This window comes from Cervus canadensis, chromosome 10, assembly GCF_019320065.1.
Source record: "Cervus canadensis isolate Bull #8, Minnesota chromosome 10, ASM1932006v1, whole genome shotgun sequence".
Lineage (NCBI taxonomy): Eukaryota > Metazoa > Chordata > Mammalia > Artiodactyla > Cervidae > Cervus > Cervus canadensis.
Window position 1 is genome coordinate 41595568 of NC_057395.1, and position 19664 is coordinate 41615231.

Genomic DNA, 19664 nt, shown 5'->3' on the forward strand with positions numbered 1-19664 from the left:
TTTAGAATACAGAAATGACTGTATTTGTTTATGTAACTAATTTGTTATTATATTAGATGAAATTGCTACTTTATATGACTGTAACACAGAACATCATCAGAGAGATATTTTATAACTTTTTTTTTTTTTAACAAAAAGAAATCTTCCATTACTGTAAGTGCTCTTATGTTTGAAAAAAAGAACTTTTAACATTTTAGATCTTATTTCTAATTCCACACTTTCTAAGTCACTACTGACATGGTTTTGCTACTCTCCGATCTGAGAAAGCATCTGTAACTTGGGCCAGGCCATAGCACCAAGCTCCTCAGGGAACTGGGTCTCCCGGGAACTTTCAAGGCTCTGTTTGGCCAGTGAACCACCATCGTGCAGACAAGAGTGCCACCCAGAGGCGAGAGGAAGAAATTCATCTCGGATTTTATTTGGAAGACAAAACTAATCTGTCAAAAATTTTAAAATGATTAGCTAGTACTTATTTCATTAAAACAAAGGAATAAAAAAAAATAAAAAAAAAAGAATAAAAAAAAAAAAACAAAGGAATATCTTTTTACAAGGTTCTCTCTGAAAGAAAGAAGATGTCTAGTCCCAGGCTATATAAAAGCGTAGCACTTTGAAAACTCTTATAAGACAGGAAGAGTCATGAGATGGTCCAAGTCACAGGTGCACAGTTTGTCAATTAAGACATTGAATTTCACTGTGTTCTTTATAGTACATGCTTTCTTTGCTTTTTATAATTAATATAACATGTGTTTCCAGAAGTCATAGAAGTTCTGGAGCAACCACCATGATCTATTTAGACATGTGGACCAAAAGTTAAACTAATTACCGGAGGCATTTCTTACTTAAATGAGAAAAGTTTCTTTCATTAGAAAGCCTTCTGCATAATTTACTTCTGGCAAAGGAATAAAGTTTATTTAGAGTAATTCTGTTTGGCAGACAGTCATCACTTCTCAAACATATACCAATAATTGTTAAGGTTACAGCAAAATAGTCAATTCTATGAAACATAAAAACATGAGCTTCTAATGGTCAAAACAAAAGGCTGATTATAAAATAGAGATTTATGATATCCCTGTTCTCTCTTAGAAGTCTGGATGGTGGGATTACTACTAGCAGTGGGCCATCATTTAAGATTTATGTATTTTAAAATGAACTACAAAAGATCAAACTTAACCAAAAATAAGGCATACATTAAAGTGTTAAAATTTTACATATAAACTTTGAAACCTTTTTTCTACCCTGCAAAATCCCATTTTTGAAATAATGTTAGGGGTTCTCAAATGTTATAATATACAGATCTCATCTCATTTTACTGTTTCATTTTTATTCCAACATGCTTTAAAATAGGAAGGACTCTAAACACACCTATTTACATGACTTTCTGGAAAACTCATTCTAGAAATACTCAGTGTTTACAGCTGACTTCAAATTTATTTGTATTAAATTCTACAAAGAATTCTACAGAGATTGTACAGCTGATTATTATTCCCAGGTAGATGTTTTTCCTGCAAAGCTTAGCAAAATGCTGCTTTAAGGTACAGAGTTGTTAACTGCACCTTCCTCTCTTGGTTCTGTCACTGAGGGATCTCATTAATATATGTGAGTTAATTTTCTTTCCTATTTTTACCCTTAATCTTCCACATGCCCTGAGGTGCATCATTCTATAAAACATGCTTTCATCTGCAATGATGGCTGCAACGTATCTCAGCAAGGAGTACAAACAAGACTACTCACACATCCCTACTTCTACATGCACCTAAGTCCAACCTGCTCTACAGATGTCCACTGCACGCTGCTGGAAATGTAGTGAATATGACAGAGACAACACAGTAGGACAGTATGGCTATTACTTCAGGGGAAAAGCTCAATGACTAAAGCTCGAAGAGTTTAAGTTAAGTTAGTTAGTTCAGTGTTAGTCGCTCAGTTGTGCCTGACTCTTTGCCACCCCATGGACTGCAGCCCACCAGGCTCCTCTGTTCATGAGATTTTCCAGGAAAGGATACTGGAGTGGGTTGCCATTTCCTTCTCCAGGGGATCTTCCCAACCCAGGGATCGAACCCAGGTCTCCTGCACTGCAGGCAGACTCTTTACCAACTGAGCTACAAGGGAAGCCCAGCAGGGAATATTTCACAAGGGTTTTAAACAGGGCACAAGGCCAGGCTGGCAAATTTGGAGAATGACTTCTCACATGTATCAAAAGGTTTGTGTGTCTGCATCATATATTCAAAGCATCAACTAAAGACAAAAAGAATGGCTACTCGGGAGTTCACAAATGACTCAAGTTCACTGATAAGTATTATCAATTTAAAGGGTAAATTCTGAAACATTCCCAAACCTATAATCAGTCAAGAGGAAGTGAAGTAAAAGTCGCTCAGTCATGTCTGACTGTTTGCAACCCCATGGACCACACAGTCCATGGAATCCTCTAGACCAGAATACTGGAGTGGGTAGCCTATTCCTTCTCCAGTGGATCTTCCTGACCCAGGAACTGAACCGGGGTCTCCTGCATTGCAGGCGGATTCTTTATCAACTGAGCCATCAGGGAAACCCAGTCAAGCTATCAGTCAAGAGGACCTGGTGCTAAAATTAAATGCCTTCACATTTTCTTAAACTCTTCCCTTTCCTTTTTCCCACCTCCAATGCTACCATCTGATTTCTTGCCATTAAACAAAAAAAAACAAAACCTATATTTGTTTAATGACTTCCTCCTTAATCTCCAGGCCCAATGTCCTACTCTATCCTAGTACTGTCACATTTCTAAACCCATCCTCCAAGTAAAGTCCAGGACAATCTCAAGCTTCACAAACCAATCATGTCACTTGCCTGCTTGATATTCAGATAGTAAGTTGAGTCAGTGGTCCCACCCCCTTCCCTGTCTTCTGCCCACAAGCAGGGGGCTTCTAGAAGGAGGAAGGCCAGAGGCTACAGGCTGGTGACTGTCGGTGGCTCCTATGGCCCTTCTGTTTCAACTTAACCACCAATCACATTTCTTTAAGAGAAATTACTTCCCCTTCAAGAGATGTCAGAAACCATGATTTAAGGTGAGGTCATTCTCGAGAATATCCTAACTCCTTAAACAGTAGCTTTCAAACATTTTTAAATGACCAAAGTCATTTTCTTCATAACCCAATATCTAATGTAGAACCCCAGCAAAAAGATGAGTGAGATGAGTATTTCTGAGGCTGGCAACAGGCAGAGATTAGATCACACAGAACTGGACAGGCCACAGAGTAAAATTCAAATTCGGTTGGTGAAATGTAGAGTCAGTGGGGAGAAGCAGCCTGGATGAGACACGTCGGACTCATTCCTGAAAGGCCACTGGTGCTGCTGCATGTGAAAGACTTGAAACTATGGAGAATTTCGACTTTCAGGGGTACTTTCATAAACCCCAATTTCATCTGCAAAAACATGACACATGCAACGGAGGCTTCACAGATACCTGGTCCTCGCTGGTCAGTCCCAGGTGCATGACGAGGTAAAAATGCACCAGGAAGTCTGAGTTGGGCAGGACGTCCTGGCGCCGGGTCATCATGGAGCAGATCAGCTTATAGGCTTGGAGTTTGCCTTCCTTATAGTCGTCGGGCAGCGTCGTCGCCTGCCAAGGAGACGTTTAGAGATTTAATCATCCCCAGACGCAGATGCATTTTGTCCCTTCATTTACTTCTCAGTTGCCCACAAAGTTGTTTATGGAGATGTGGGAAGCGCTGGCTTGAGTAAGACCCAGCCTGTCTTCAAAACATGCAGCCTTGGGCAATTACATTTTTTAAACTCAATTTCAGAAAGGAAGGGGAAATTACAATAAAGGAATAAATACATATTCACTTGCCTTAAATAGCCATGATGCAAACATTCTGAGCGGTGGGATCAAGGCAGGAGGAGATGGAGAAGACTGGTTATCCAGGCTTATTGCCAGGTTATCCCGTATCTATGATTCGAAATGAGGAGAATTTTAGGCAAGATAATACACAGTTTATCCCAATGACACGTCAATATCGTGCTCCACAGTCAAATAGCTGCTGTCAATTAAATTTCTGTAAGTTGAGTGAAAAGCTACAGCATTTACAAGTATTTCTTTTATCATGAGATGTACTGTCTTTTTGAATTGTGTGCTGGTTTTAGATCTAATGCAAAATTAGGGCATTGTTATTCCTTCAATCCTAATGCTTGCAGAGGTCATCCTGAACTTCAAGTGATAAGGAATGGTTTCATGAGTTATACTGTATAAACACAAATCACATTTTTGAAAAAAGAAAAAAAGTACTAACACGGGGAAAACATATACTGTAAACAAAAACCAACACTAGAATGAAAATTTTATGTATTCTTTTACAAAGGACAAGAGATTGTTCTTTTACAAAAATTATCCTCAGAAATAAGATTATATACTAATAATGGCTTTCCATGTGGACGGTGAGGTTAAATTTCTTCTTAGCATTTCTCTACATTCAAATTCTGTACAGTAAGCCCAGTACTGCTTTTATAAAGAGAGTAACTACAACTATTGTATAGTATCCCATTCTTTGATATCCTATAGCAATAGTTTATTTATGCATTAAATGAAATAACTTTTAGACATATATAAAATGACCAAGCTATAAGTATTTTTATTTATTTTTTGATCACCAAATGTACTTTGTCTCAGTATCTAAACTCATGGTCCAGAATGTGTTCAAAAGTCACATGCGACACAGTTTTTAGGTTAAGTGACAAATCAATGTTACCACACTAGAATGAAAGGTAACAATAGCAGGACATACCTTTGCTAGCTTGTACCAGAGTTCATAGAGATAGCTAAACACCCTGGCATGGATTTTGGGTGACTGGATATTATTCACATCTCCAAGGATCCCCAAGATTCTTCGCCACAACACAGCGGCTGAGTCTGGGTGCCAACCGGTGAGGGTCCCCCCAGCAATTATACTGCAGTCATCAGCAAGGCATTCGCTGCTGTCTGTGAGGGAAAACGTGTGTTAACACAATTTTTATTTCATTGTTACAGCCTTTTATCTTTAATGCAAATGACCTATGCTTGAACATGTATGCAAATCCAGAGTAAAACAATTCAGAATAAAATAATTGAGATGAGGTGTGAAATGGCTGACAACTTGGAAGGACAGGAAACTGAGATTGATGAGGAAATGTCAGATGACTCTGATTCTTCCAACTAGAAGGGTGACAACCCAGAGATGACGAGACCGTTCCTGGAGACCCTGAGAAGGTCTTCATAAGCAGTGGAGAGGAAGGAGAACTTGAGTAGGATGCGGAGGGAGCACTGTCATGAGAGAAAGCGGCCCAGGATGGCCTCGAGGCGGGAGTGACATCTGCGGTGTTTGTCACTGTTAACTCAGGTTTTGTGGGATGTGTAATTTGCTTATAACAAGTTTTATCCTTCTTAGATTCAAGGAGCTGTAAGAAATGTGTATGATCATGTAGCTGTCACATACACCACCTCCATAACTGACATGAAACTTCCTCTTCATTCTACCAGGGCCCCTACGCCATTGGTCCCCTCCCCAAGCCTCTGCTCCAGACAACCACTGCCATTTCCTATCCTTACAGCATTGCCTGTTCCAGAATGTCAGATAAATGGAGTTCTTTAGTAAGTAGCCTTTCCATCTGGTTTCTTTCACTTAGCATAAGGTATTTATTTGAGAGATTCATCCATGGGGGTTGTGTATCCATAGGTGTCATAGTTTTTCCATTCACCTGATGAAGGACACTGGATAGTTTCTGGTTTTGGTTTGATTAGACCTAAAGCTAGAAATGTGTACAGGCTTTTGTGTGAACATATATTTACCCTTCTCATCTGTAAGACCAGAATCACAAAATGGTATGTGGTATTTCTTCTTCTTTTAGTGGACTGCATGTTCCTAAATGCCTGAGAAAGGAGTGTGTCCTCATATGTCTGAAAGTCTTGGTTCCCTGACTGGTAAATTCATAGCTTGGCTGAGTATAGAATTCTGTGTTGGAAAAGCTTTGCTAATTTTCCTACAGTTCCCTTTACAATCTTAGATTCAAAAATAATTCTGATAATTGAAACTTTCGTGTGAAAAATTACTGACTCTGGAGAGCTTCAACATATCTGGAGCAGGTTGAAAAAGACAGCTTTTCTTTTATTTGAAGCTTCACTAAAGCTAGGAATTGTCCTCTACTTTTATAAATCTATTGGAATTAACCTATTGAATTGTTTTTAATTTTTATGTTGTTTTTATTGCTTTGTTCCCTTTTTCACACCCAGTATTTCTTCCTCGATCAATCTTTCCTATTTGCCTATTTTATTAATGTTTTTAAAGAGTGTCCTTTGCTTTTTCTATTGCTTTGTAGTACATGTATAGAAGCTGATTTAAAAAAAAAAAAGATACTAACAAACATCCACCACCATTGAGCATCATTCCAGGTGCAAGTGCTGTTGGGGTTTTTCAGGTCTAACCACAGAAATGGAAGCACAGTCTATGGATGCGAGGAACTCAAGGGGAGGAAGGACCAGAGCCAGCCAGGAGCAGGAGAAAAGTGTGACAAGGAGCCCGGGCAAATCCACGGCCGGCTCTAGATGCTTCCTGCACAGCCGCTAACAGCTTATTATGTTTATTATGGAAAGAGCACAAGACCCTGAAGCAGAAGATTTCATAAGGATGGTACGTGTGTCATGGAAAAGCCTTCCCAAAACCAGGAGCACTGTTTCTTCTTAGAGTGAAACACATCAGTATTTCCCACATCAGTGTCATAAATATACTTGACTAAAGAGACACATATAATCCATGCTGGAATCTCCCACACTGCACCTGTATAGATGGCAAAAGCCAAATTGTGGACCTTCTGGACTCTCCGATTGACTTTTACAAAACCTCCTGATGTTTAGTCTGTCATCCTCCTGATGTTTAGTCTGTCAAATGAGTCTGGTATCAAGCATCTGTTGGTCTGAGAAGGTCTGGTGAAGCTTCAACGAACCTTACAAATAAACCTAAGCTTCCAAGTGAACAAACAGCATCATATGGCATGTAGTTTTCTCATGAAGAATGCAATGAGTCTTTAACCCCATAAGGGGTTAAAAAAGAGTCAGAAGATTTGGTGACTTAGACCTTTGCTCCATCCCCAAGCATCACCCCCACAACATAGCCATCTGAGGTGGAGATCAGCCTTCAGCCTTCCAATCATGCCGGGATTTCCCTTGAGTGATAGCTCCAAGTAAAAAGAGGTCAGGTACCTTACCACCTGCATCTCCCTGCAACCTGCCAACAATCACATTCTCTGTTGTGGAAAGATCCCCCTTCCCTACCAAAAATGTATTCCTCAGTGATAAAATTCTAGGTAACATCCCCCATCACATTATCAAAATACAGGGAGTCTTTTCGAGGTATTTGAAATGACTGCATGCTCAACATTACCGTGAAAAAAATTTTGTAATGAGTTGAAATGTTTTTGCCCAAAATGATTCCACTTGTGGCATAAGCAACAGAACAGATGCTGACATTTCACATGTAGATGGTTCCTCAGTGAAGCGGCGCTTAATTAAAAATTGGGATTTGAGAGATTTCTGAAAATTTCACGTTCACCTCAAAAATACCAAACAGTTCATTTTCTTTTTCATGAGCAAGCTAGTATGCTAACCTAAGAGCACCTTTTTGTCTCATTCTTGCTAAATGCTTCAGAGACATTAAATATTTTTTACTAAAGTAGGAAGTCTTGCAAACAAAATTATACCACCTTTCCCCAAACACATACAGGCCTTTAATACAGGAGCAATCTGAAGTTTAGAACTTTGCAAATGTACAAAGGATTTTAGTCATGAAATAAGTCTTGGTGATTGGTAAAATAAGGCAGCCAACCAAATGGCGACTTCACATGGCAGCAGTTTTATGTAGGTTTGGTGGAGTATACCTGAAGCATGGCCAGTGCTTTGAAAATGATTTTCCCATTTGAGTTGAAAAGGCACAAATCCAAAAGCTCAACTGAAACACCTTAATTCTGGGACCAGAAAAATTAGGCCTAGACTTTGATGATTAAAAAGTGGAGAAATAGGGGACTTGCCTGGTGGTCCAGTGGCTAGGACTCCATGCTCCCAGTGCAGGGAGCCCAGGTTCAATCCCTAGTCAGGGAACTAGAGCCCACATGCCACAACTAACACCGGGCACAGCCAAATAAATACATTTTTTTAAAGTGGAGAAACAAAAAGTAAACAAATAAATAAAGTGGAGAAACAGCAGGTTGCCACTCTGTTGACCATCACTGTGGCCTTTCTCATCTGCTTCCCAGACATGGAACATTCATTTAAAGATCTCCAAGGTGAGCAACCAATCTCATGGTACTTGTCATCATGATTTTTCTTTAGAACATTTGATATTTCCAAAACAGATCAAAGCCTGGTGGAGATTCCAAAAATGTGTGCAGTGGCAGACGCTGACAAACCACTCATGCAAAAACAGTTTTGGTGGCAGGTAACAGGGATAATTAAAAGCAGAAGCTATAATTCAAAGCAGAAGTGGTCAAAGGATTTCAGTAACAACATTGAAAGGCAGGGTTGGGATAAATATACTAAGAGAGATTTTGAAACCTAATCATACATATTTTTTACTACCAAAAAAAGGTTGAAATGTGTTGTTTTAAGCTAAATCAAACAAGAGCCTGCAGCTGAAAGCTGATTCATCCCCCAACTGAAGTACTCACTGACTGATCCTCTCCCGTCATGTACTGTCCTGGAGCCAAAAACTAGCTGTGAACAACCAATCGCCAATGGCAATCCCATCCCTGATGCGAGGCAACACCACTGACCCTTCCTCCACTAAAGCGAAGTGTTGGAAACTACTTCTAACTGAGTCTGATCTTAAGATGTAGCACTAGACTTCCAGTGGTTGAGAATCCTCCTGCTAATGCAGGAGACACAGGTTCAATCCCTGGTCTGGGAGGATCCCACGTGCGCAAGGACAACTAAGCCTGTGGGCCGTAACTACTGAGCCCGCACTCTAGACCCTGTGCTCCAAAACAAGAGAAGCTACTGCAGTAAGAAAGCTGCACGCTGCGACCAAAAGCAGCCCTCACTCGCTGCAACTAGAGAACGCCTGAGAGTAGCAATGGAGACCCAGAGCAGCCAAAAATATTTAAAAAAAAAAAAGAGTATCATCGATGTAATAGGTACCTGGAAAAGAAGAAGCACCGAAGCTGGCCCTTAACCGTCAAGGTTCTGCTAACTCTCGGTTCTTAAAAGTCTCTCTGACAACGAAAAGAAAGTTTTATTTATGCTGGAGTTGAATTAATGACAGCCACTTTCTTATGGTTAGTTGTTTTTTTATCTCATTTTAAGAAACTCTTCTCTCCCCCAAGGTCATAGAATTTTTAGAAGACATTTTCTTCCCAAAGTTTTAAAATTTTCCTGTTTACATTTGAGTATTTATCCATTGGAATTTGGCTGCAATCAGGGTGTGAGGTTTTCTGCCCGCTGGCTAAATGTTCTGCGTGCTTGACTGGGCAGCCCATCCTTCTCTTGTCAGATCTATAAGGCTGCCTCTTTCGTGTACCACAACTCCATGTCCTTATGCATCCAGTATATGTTTTATATTCCATTCTTTTAGTCCATGTCTATCTCTGTGATTAAAACTCTCTTTAAATAAGTCTCATCACACTTATCCCATTATTTGTCCTCATTAGGATAAATGTCTTATTTTTTCTGTCCTCTTGGTAAGTTCTTCAATTGGTCGTGGCTATGGCTAAGTAATCTTTTTATTTGTTATAGCATCAAAAGCAGTCTTTCTAGACTATAAGCTTATTTGCTAAATAAGAGATGAGGTCAGCAGCAATATCAATACTTAGCTATTGTTTTTCAGTCATTCAGTTGTGTCTGACTCTGTGACCCCATGGACTGCAGCATGCCAGGCCTCCTGGTCCTTCACCAGGTCCTAGAGTTTGTTCAAACTCATGTCCATTGAGTTGGTGATGCCATCCAACCATCTCATCCTCTGTTGTCCCCTTCTCCTCCTGCCCTCAATCTTTCCCAGCATCAGGGTCTTTTCCAATGAGTCAGCTCTTCACATCAGATGGCCAAAGTATTGGAGCTTCAGCTTCAATATCAATCCTTCCAATGAATATCCAGGACTGATTTCCTTTAGGATGGACTGGTTGAATCTCCTTGCTGTCCAAGGGACTCTCAAGAGTCTTCTCTAACACCACAGTTCAAAAGCATCAATTCTTTGGCACTCAGCCTTCTTTATGGTCCAACTTTCACATCTGTACATGACTACTGGAAAAGCCATAGCTTTCATTATACTGACCTTTGTTGGCAATGTAATATCTCTGCTTTTTAATACGCTGTCTAGGTTTGTCATAGCTTTTCTATAGAGTTATAAATACCCCCTTCTTGAAAATCATAAGCTCAACTGAACAAAACTTCCATGTGAGTCAAGTCTACTTTCTTATTTTTGGTATTCTTGATACTCTGGCATCTGGGGCCTCCCTGGCCAGGAGGGGCTGCCACTCCCAGGGCTGCCAATTCCTAGAGATGGCAAACAACTCACTAGGGAGTATGTCATTCACATGTAAACCTCACAATCCCAAACCAGGCATCCTGGCCACCTTCCTCTGTCTAGCTCTCACCAACAAGGGGATGCCCCGGTGCCCTCATCACTGCAGGGTCTGGCACCTGGCTGCCTGGGCCAGTGTCTGTGCTTCAGATTTGGCTGAAATGATCTAAACCAGCCGATCCCCAGTCTGCTTAGTCCACCCTGCCTTCCCTTACCTGTGCAAATGATGATAAAGGATGTTGCCCATGTTTTCCTCGCTCTTCCTACTTCCCCACCAACCTGGATGACCCCTCAAGTGCCCTCCCATGGGGCATGCTGTGCCCATATTTCTTTTTTCAAAAATTTATTATTTTTGGCTGTGCTGGGTCTTCACTGTTGCCCGAGGGAACAATGAAGTTTTTTCTAATTAAGGCAAAGTGGGGGCTACTCTCTAGTTGTGGTACACAGGACTTCTCACTGCAGTGGCTTCTCACTGTGGCAGAGCACAGGCTCAGTAGTTGTGGCACACAGACTTAGTTGCCCTGCGACACGTGGGATCATCCCAGGTCAGGGATCGAACCTGTGTCCCCTGCACTGCAAGGCAGACTCTTAACCCCTGGACCACCAGGGAAGTCCCCATGCCCCTATTTCTAAAATCTTCTTCCTTCATGACAGTCACCTCCATGTCTCCATATCTTGCCATACAAATCCCAGACACATTTTGAAGCAGTCCACTATAAATTTAACTGTCATTTCCAAAAAACATGAAATGATTTAAATAAGAAAGCAAATACAAAACTAAACTGCTAGCTGGCCAGTGATAAAGGAATTTAAGATTTTAGAAGCAGTTTATTATTCCAAGCATTTAATAACCAGTAGGATTATTCAGTGAGAAATGGAGATACATTCAAATTGTTGGATCGCTCGCTTTGCATGTCCTAGAGATCAGGGTAACATGAGTTTTGCTTTGTCCATTTATGAAGAAATTTTTCTCCTAAGAACAGAAAGTTAAATTCAGAACAGTGATAATCCATAAACCTTATCATATTACGGTTTGTCCTTTTCACAGATGACAAGATGAACTATTGAACTGAGTGTACTGATTCTCGATATTAGGATTTCAAAGAAGAGCTGAGTATCTGGAGGAGTTAATCACAGCAGAGAGAGCATCATATGAAATTACCTCACACAAGTGTATTAGACCGAGCATAGCAGGGACACTCTGAGATGGGATCAGAGCTAAGCTTTCCAGAAGGCAGACAAAAGAGGTAATCACCCAATTTTCTCTCTTTTCAATAAAAGTAATTAAAGCTAGTCCTTGTTTAGGCAAATTCAGCTTACTGAAAATGCACTAAAGTCTTCAACAGTACCATGATGATGATTCCCCTTGGATAATCTGAATATTGTACCCAAAGAAGCCACTGATTCCATAAATGTATCAATAATTCTCAAATAGTTTGAATGGGGTTGGCAGTTGTAATTTGAACAGCAGTGCAGAAGAAAGGAGTGGGCATGACTCTGGAATTGAAGTCAAAACACTCTAGAAGCCAGTTCCAATGCTGGGCCTACTTTCTAGTAAGACGACACTATTTCTCTGGGTCTCAGCTTCTCCACCTCAAACAGAATTTGTACAACCTGACCTGCTTACCATAAAAATCAAAGAGGATGTCTCAAAGTTCTTTGTAAACTGTTAAATCCTTCAGAAATTTATGATATTATTATTCACAATTATTATATTTATTTTCTATACATAATGATTTTGTATTATATATATTATAGAAATTATCATTATATATATTACAGAAATTTCTATAATGAAAGAACCACAAATTTGAGAAGCACCAATTACTACCCAGTAAGTTATAAAAGTAAGCACATTGGTTTTGTCAACTGTTTTCTCATTAACTTTACAAGGCTTCTACCATGGGCAGAGGTGAACATTTAGACCAAAAATGTCCACTATCTCTTAAGGGCGGCACTTACAGCATTACAAGGCAATGCGTTGTTCATTTACAGTTAACTGGTTTGTTTTTCCAGTTGTAATTAAGATAAACATTAAATGCACATTAAGAGCATTCTTTTTGGTCTTATCTATCTCATAGATAAAAGATTTTTATCCAACACCATTTTTCTATGTAAATTTTATGAAGTTTTTATGTTACTTTATTAGAAATTTCCCAAAACACAGAGACTGCTTAAAATTTATACTTTAATTTATGAAAACCAGTTTGCTTAGTTAAAAAAAAAAAGCTAAGTGAAGAGTTTAGCCTTTACTTCTAATTTTAAAATGATTTTTAGTTTAATACCACGTTTTACTCAACACGTGCTTTGTGGTCTGCTGTTGTGGTTCTCATCAAGATGTCTATGGACCAGGGAACGTGGAGGGCCAGGAGGGATATGGCCGTGGTGGGCACCTCCATGCTGAGCTCCTCAGAACACTGGCCTCTCCAGACAATTTCTTACCAAAACCAAGCAAAGCAAAAACCCAACTTCTCTTGGTGCCCTCTGTGTGACAGGCCAGAGAACTGAACCTAAAGTGAAAGAGGTTCACTTTCCCAGGGTCACAAGATACGTGTGTATGCATGGGCGTGCATGTGTGTGTGCATACATATGAAGAGCTAAATCTGCTCTACGTGCTTGACTTAGAGGCTCACTCACTGATTCCTCCAACAACCCTATAATATGGACTATTAGTATCCCCACTCTACTGTAAAGAGAAACTGAAGGACAGAGAGATTTACCAGCTCAAAGCCACCCAGCAACTCCTTGGCAGAGCCTGGATGCCATCCCAGAAAGTTTGGCTCTATAACCTATTCATGAATCTTAGAACTACGAATACTCAAGGGAAAAATGTTGCAAAAAAAAAAAAAATACATAATATGACGACATTTTTAAAAAGCTTAAAACCAAAATTAAATGATATGTTGTTTGAAGAGACAGATACTGTGGTTAACACTTTATAAAGAAGTGGCAATGGTTATTAAAAACCCCAGGAAAACTTAAATAATTGCAAAAATAAATAAATTAATTAAAAAAAAAAAACACTGCGGACAGGGTCACAGTATTCACATAAGATGACAAGAGAAGGGAAGGATTTGAGAAGGGGGCCCCCCTGTTGGGGGTGTCACTTGTGGGGCAGCTATTCTACTTCTTATGCTCAGGGCAGGCTCACTGATCTATAACATGCATCACAACTTATCTTGCATGCATCAAAGATTCTATGGCAAAGTTAAAGAAAACAATAATAGGTAAGTATTCAAATTCTTTAACTTCTCCTGGATTCATGGCACATATAAGTTGGAGAAATCACTTTTCTCTGCTTTCAGAGTAAAGCAAATCTAGTCAGGGATGGCAAAGTGTCAGCCTAAATTATCAGCCACCTCCTCCCGTGTTGGACAGCGGGTGTGGGCACGATGGGTTTCCTCCCTCTTCTTCCACTGTTTCAGAATCCTCTGCACGCAGGAGACCAAGACTCCACCGCTGATTGTGACCAGGGGGTGGGGGTGGGGGGACTGGGGTGGGCACACCCATGTGGGAGGGGGCAGCCCCCATCATCACTGTGCCGAAGGATGCCCTAGCATCCTCACACCTGGGAAACCCTGTGAACACTGCTGCCTCGTCTGAAGGACATGGTTACCTGTTAGGTTCGAAGCATCCGTGGGCCGGAGCTGTAACCAGTGGCGGGCGTCGGCGTCGGTCACAGAATCCGCGGGCGGGCTCAGATCTGGGTCTTCCTCGCAGGTCTGCCAGGGACTCAGGGACAGCTCTGCCTCGGTGCTGCAGCCCAGAGTGGGGTCACTGCTCACACTGTCACCTGGAATGACGGAAGATACAGTCCAAGAAGGCCAGGGCAGGGCACGAGCACCTCCACGGTCCCAGCACACAAGGACCTAAAGCAGCTGCCCCGGTGGGGATCGTTCAGGGGACAGGGGCCTGCGTGGGGCCCCTGGTCAACGACACACAGCTTCCAGGTGTGGATGTGCGTTGTCTTTATGGGCTCCGACTCTTCACAGGCCTTAACTGAGTTCCCCTGGTACCCACAAGAGCACATCCTCACAACCTGTACCCTGACTTACTCAACTATGAAACAGGGGAGGCTAGAGGAGGTGGATGGGAATTAATCCCACTACAAAGGCAGGTTCATGCTTCCAGGCTGAAGAATCTATGTCTAGACATGAACCTAGGCAAGTCACCTAGGATCACTGGGGGATGAGGCATCCCACCAATAGAGATTCTCCCCCTCTAAGCACTGAAACGTTCTGATTTGTCATGGTACAATGATGCTGTCAAAGGCTGCGAAGCCCCACCTGGCTATTCAGTCTGACACAGAACCGACTCCGCCGGCCTGCCCCCTAAGTCCCCTGTCTGCTGCACACAGACGGCGTGCCCGCCCTCTCTGCCTGCAGCCCTCCTGGTGCCCTTTGGGTCAGCTGCTGACGGGTCAGCCCCAGCCTTGCTGCTACTAATCTACTGTCAGGTATTCACGGGCAGAGAACTGACAGCTAGCCCAGTCACCTGCGAGGTCGCTCACTTTGCCTGTCCCGGGACTCTAGAAGGTGGAGCCGAAGCATTCCTGCTCTGCCCTCCACCAGGAACGACCAAGAAGGAGGGGCCATGGCAGAGGACCTCAGGGAAGCAGAGTATTAGGGCCGCATATCACAGTACCTAACGGTACATCTCAGCATCCCAGGCAAATTTTAAATACTTATACCACTGACGTCAAGGTACTGCAGAAGCTCTGTGTTCTGAACCTAGGGAAACTTCCAGAAGGAAGACCACTCTTCCTTCTGGGCCTGTCTCCTCACCAGCCATCAGCCTTGGTTGTGATTTTCACCTGGAGAAAGACCCAGGGCTGGAAAGACAATTCTCGAAGGTAACTGGGTAGTGTTTAATGTTTGACTGGTACTAACCACCCATCTATCCTGGGATTCCACAAATAAACATGTCCCATATCGCAACATCATATCTTCAGATGATATCATTCAAGTTAGAAATCAAAAGGAAACAAAGTCCATCCATGTTGAAGCTGGACAAACACAGACCACATCTCCTGGTACTTACTCTTCTGTCTCTCCCGACATTTTCCTTGCATCTGCTGTGAGTCATCTTTCAAATCCAGTTCAATGGGGCTGCTGCTTCTCCGAACTAAGATCTTCAGAAAGAAAGAAAGATTGTGCTGGTTACAGAAAAGTTTTAATTTTTATAAGACTGTTAAGTTTCTAGTCCATATGTCTAAAGAAAAAGAAACAAATGAACAGCAAGAACAGTAACAAAAAACTGAATGACATTCTGCATTGGAAGGATATGGGTTCACTAATTACTGTGACTGAGTTATAAATTACCCAAGATCTTAAATTTAAGACTTCTGCTTTATCAGCTGGCATCCAATTAACATGGTCTATGGAGGAGGGATGCCAAGTTACATGGAAATCATTTATGTTGAGGTTCTAGCTGTACCTCTGCTTGGGTACACATACATAATGGATATCATCCTCCAGGAGGTATAAGTCACCAGCGTGCTGGCAGGGAGGGCATAAACCCCACCCAGACCCATTCTTGTTACAGGTGCAGCAGGCTTCCCTGAGCACTGCCCAGCACTGGACTGTGGGTTAAATACAGGACTAGAACACTGGGAGGAAATCTGCACCCCCTACATTTTACATAACTGGCGTGGAAAGACAAAACGTACACAAATTACACAAAATGATCACAATGTACATTAGCAAAATATGCAAGTCAACTCTCTCTAAAAGGTATGCAGAAGAAAGTGTTACCTTGATCGGCTCACAGTGAAGGAGAGCTGCTCAACAAGGCTACAGACATGAGGTGGTAGAGAGTAGGCAGGAAGGGGCTCAGGGCAGGAAGCACTGAGAAATCAGCAAGTTCTACGTGCAGGAAAAGAAGCCGATTACAGCAGGCCATGCAGGGCAGTCAGGCGAAGAGGGAAAACGGTAGGAAGGAAACGTGACCACCTTCTACGAGCGGCACACCTGCCAGGGGGCCTCCAACATCAGGCTTAGGAATTTCAACCCAGTATTGACAAAATGAGCAACCGTATGTTCCAGACGGTAGCTGATTGTGATTAAAAACATAATCAAAATGGTTAAGTTGACTTACTATCTGTGGAATAGAGTTACGAAGAAAGTTGCTATGGAACTCTGATGGTAATTCAGGAATGAGCAGACAAGGCTTTTGATGATAGAAAAAGAGAAGAAAAGATAAATTCTAAAAATGCTGCAGAATGACAGACAAGAGCTTATATAAGTGTTGTCCATGGGAGTGGAACTTAAATTACAAAAGGATATGAATCTAGCGGACCATGAGAAAGACGGTGAGAAAAGAAGGAAGTGAGGTAGGGAGGAAAGGCAGATGGATGGACAATGGACGGAGGAATTGGGAAAGTTTCTGATATTTTAATATCCATCTTTGGGCTGAATATCTAAAGAGAATGTACCATAAGTGTGCAACAAAAATCCATGACTGGCAAGATGGAGATCAGAGCCAGAAATGAAGATAGTATATTTAAGGCTCTCCAGCTTAGAGTGTACAAACATCATGGAATTCAATAAGCCAACTGAAGGAATGAATACTAAATAAGCAAACACATGAAAAGGAGGGACTAAGATGTAAAATTAAAGGACAGAGTAATCATTAAGCTAAAACACATAAGTAGGTCATGAATAAAATATTTAGAAGATTAACAGCATGTAAAAAAAATATTAGCTTTAAAGAAGGATGATATATATCTAATATTGTTGTTGTTTAGTTGCTCAGTCATGTCTGACTCTTTTGTAATCCCATGGACTGTTGCCCACCAGGCTCCTCTGTCCTTGGGATTTCCCAGGCGAGAATACTGGAGAGGGTTGCCATTCCCTTCTCCAGGGATCTTCCTGACCCAGGAACTGAATCTGTGTCTAGTGCATTGTAGGCAGATTCTTTACCACTGAGCCACCTAGGAAGCATATATTTCTAATATGATAATGGAATATACACAGGATATCTCCTTAATTGAAAAGCAGAATATAGGCTCTTCTGCTTCTGACTCTCTGGAAGATAAAATATCCTCCAACTATAGAACCTACATAAAAATCTGGGGCTCACAGGAAGTAAAATAAACCTTCAAGGGACCCACCTCCTCTTTCCACTCCCACCCAAAGCAAATGGAAACCAGGGCAGTGAAATGGGGCTACCTTGGGCATTAATCTAATATTACCACTGCCAGTGGCAAAAGGAACCAGAGTCCCAAATTAAAGTAGCACTCCCTGTTTTGTGAAACTTCATCATATCAGAAATTCAGGTTTTCTGCAGATTCAGATCAGCCAGCTAGGAACTCACAATCAAAAGTCACCAAACACCAAAGGAAATTAAAAACCCACTATGCACAAATCTTAGAAACAAAAAATATCAGATATAGATTCTCCACCCACCCCTCAAGGATTTCAGATGATCAGATGAAGAATTCAGAACTGCAATCTGTGACTAGTTTAAAGGAATAAAAGATGGGAATCACACAAAAATGAGCAAGCTATAAGAGATCATGAGAGATTACAAGATATACTTGAAAAGTGTTAACCTGAACTTTCAGAAGCAAAACATAAAATTGTTGAACCAAAAAAATTCAATGGGACCATTAAACAGCAGACTACATATGCATGAGAAGAGAATTATTGAACTGAGTCAAAGACAGATCTGATGAATCACCCAGAACGCACCCACATAGCCAAAGAGAATGGAAAATATGAAAGGGGGCTTAAGAGACATAGAACACAGAATGAGAAAGTCTAAATATATTTCTACCCAGAACTCCAGAAGGAAAGAGGAGAGAGAACAAAGAACAGGCAATATTTGAATAACTGATTACCAAGAATTTTCCAGAAGCGATGGAAGAACAATGATTCACAGATGCCTGGCACATGTAGAATATCCAAAATAGGACAAATTGTGCAGACCAAGAGAAAATGCGCCTAAATATACTGTAGTGAAACTGGAGGACAAGGATGAAGAACAGTGAGGAACAACAAACAGGATGGACCGAAGACCTCTCAACAGCAACAACAAAAGACAGAAGATGGTAGAAAAAATAGCTTCCATTAGATGGGGGTGAGGAGGAAGCAGGGGAACTACAGTACTAAGACAGAGAGACCAATGACTCAAGCAGCACCAAAACAAAGCCTCACACATCTGGGATGCAGTATCTATGAGAGATAGGTAGCATTTTCAGATCAATAAAGGAAAACGAATTCAGTATAGGGGACCCAGGATAAGTGGCTATCCATGTGGGGGAAAAAATAAAATTGGATCCCTATTGCCACTCCATAAACATCAGCTCCAGGCAGATGAAAGACTTAAATGTATAGAGCAGAACTGAAACACTTGTAAACATAAGGCAAATATTCTTATCCCTTTCAAGTTGGTGTTTTAAATTTTTCAGGGCTTCCCTGGTGGCTCAGTGGTGAAGAATCTGCCTGCTAATGCAGGAGAAATGGGTTGGACCCCTGAACCAGGAAGATCCAACATGCTGCGGAGCAACAAAGCCCATGGACCACAACTACTGAGTCCATGTGCCCTAGAACCGGTTCTCTGGAGTAAGAGAAGCCAGCGCAGTGAGAAGCCTGTGTACTGCAATTACAGAGTAGCCCCCACTCCCGACCATAACCAGACAAAAGCCTACACAACAACAAAGATCCAGCACAGCCAAAAGCAAATACATAAATGAGCTTTTTTAATTTTCATAAAATGTAATAACAATGATAATCAAGAATATCAAAATTAAGAGCTTCTGTTCATCAAAAGACAACATAGAGAATGTGAAAATAAAAGCCACACATTGGAAGAAGAAATTCACCAGAAACATAACCAATATAGGATCCGTATTCAGACTACATAAAGAATTAGTAAAAATAAATAAGACAAATCAACAGGAAAATGGAAAAGACATCAGTAGGCACCCCACAGATGAAACATACATGGCCAATCAACATAAGGAAGGACTTTATCGGCAACCTGAGAAATGCAAAACAAAATGAGATCCCATTTTCACCCACTTGACTCCCAAGATTTTAAATCTGACAGTAGTAAGTGTTGGCAGGAATGTGGATGAACAGAAACTTTTTACACACTGCTGGCCAAAACAAGTGATACAACCACTCTGGAGAAAGACACATTCTCTTGTGAAAA

At 41.2% G+C, this 19664-nt stretch overlaps 1 protein-coding gene across 5 annotated transcripts in view; it reads right to left on the reverse strand.

Annotated features, from left to right (window-relative positions):
• The window catches only part of RALGAPA2 (Ral GTPase activating protein catalytic subunit alpha 2), a 294158-nt gene that overhangs the window by 167437 nt on the left and 107057 nt on the right, over window positions 1-19664 (reverse strand). For all 5 annotated transcript variants that reach the window (XM_043478794.1, XM_043478793.1, XM_043478797.1 and 2 more), the window contains 5 exons: window positions 15549-15639; window positions 14125-14301; window positions 4755-4948; window positions 3824-3922; window positions 3437-3592 (listed from right to left, as the gene is read on the reverse strand). In XM_043478794.1, the coding sequence (XP_043334729.1) occupies window positions 3437-3592; window positions 3824-3922; window positions 4755-4948; window positions 14125-14301; window positions 15549-15639 (717 nt within the window). The remainder of the gene's footprint in view (window positions 1-3436; window positions 3593-3823; window positions 3923-4754; window positions 4949-14124; window positions 14302-15548; window positions 15640-19664) is intronic.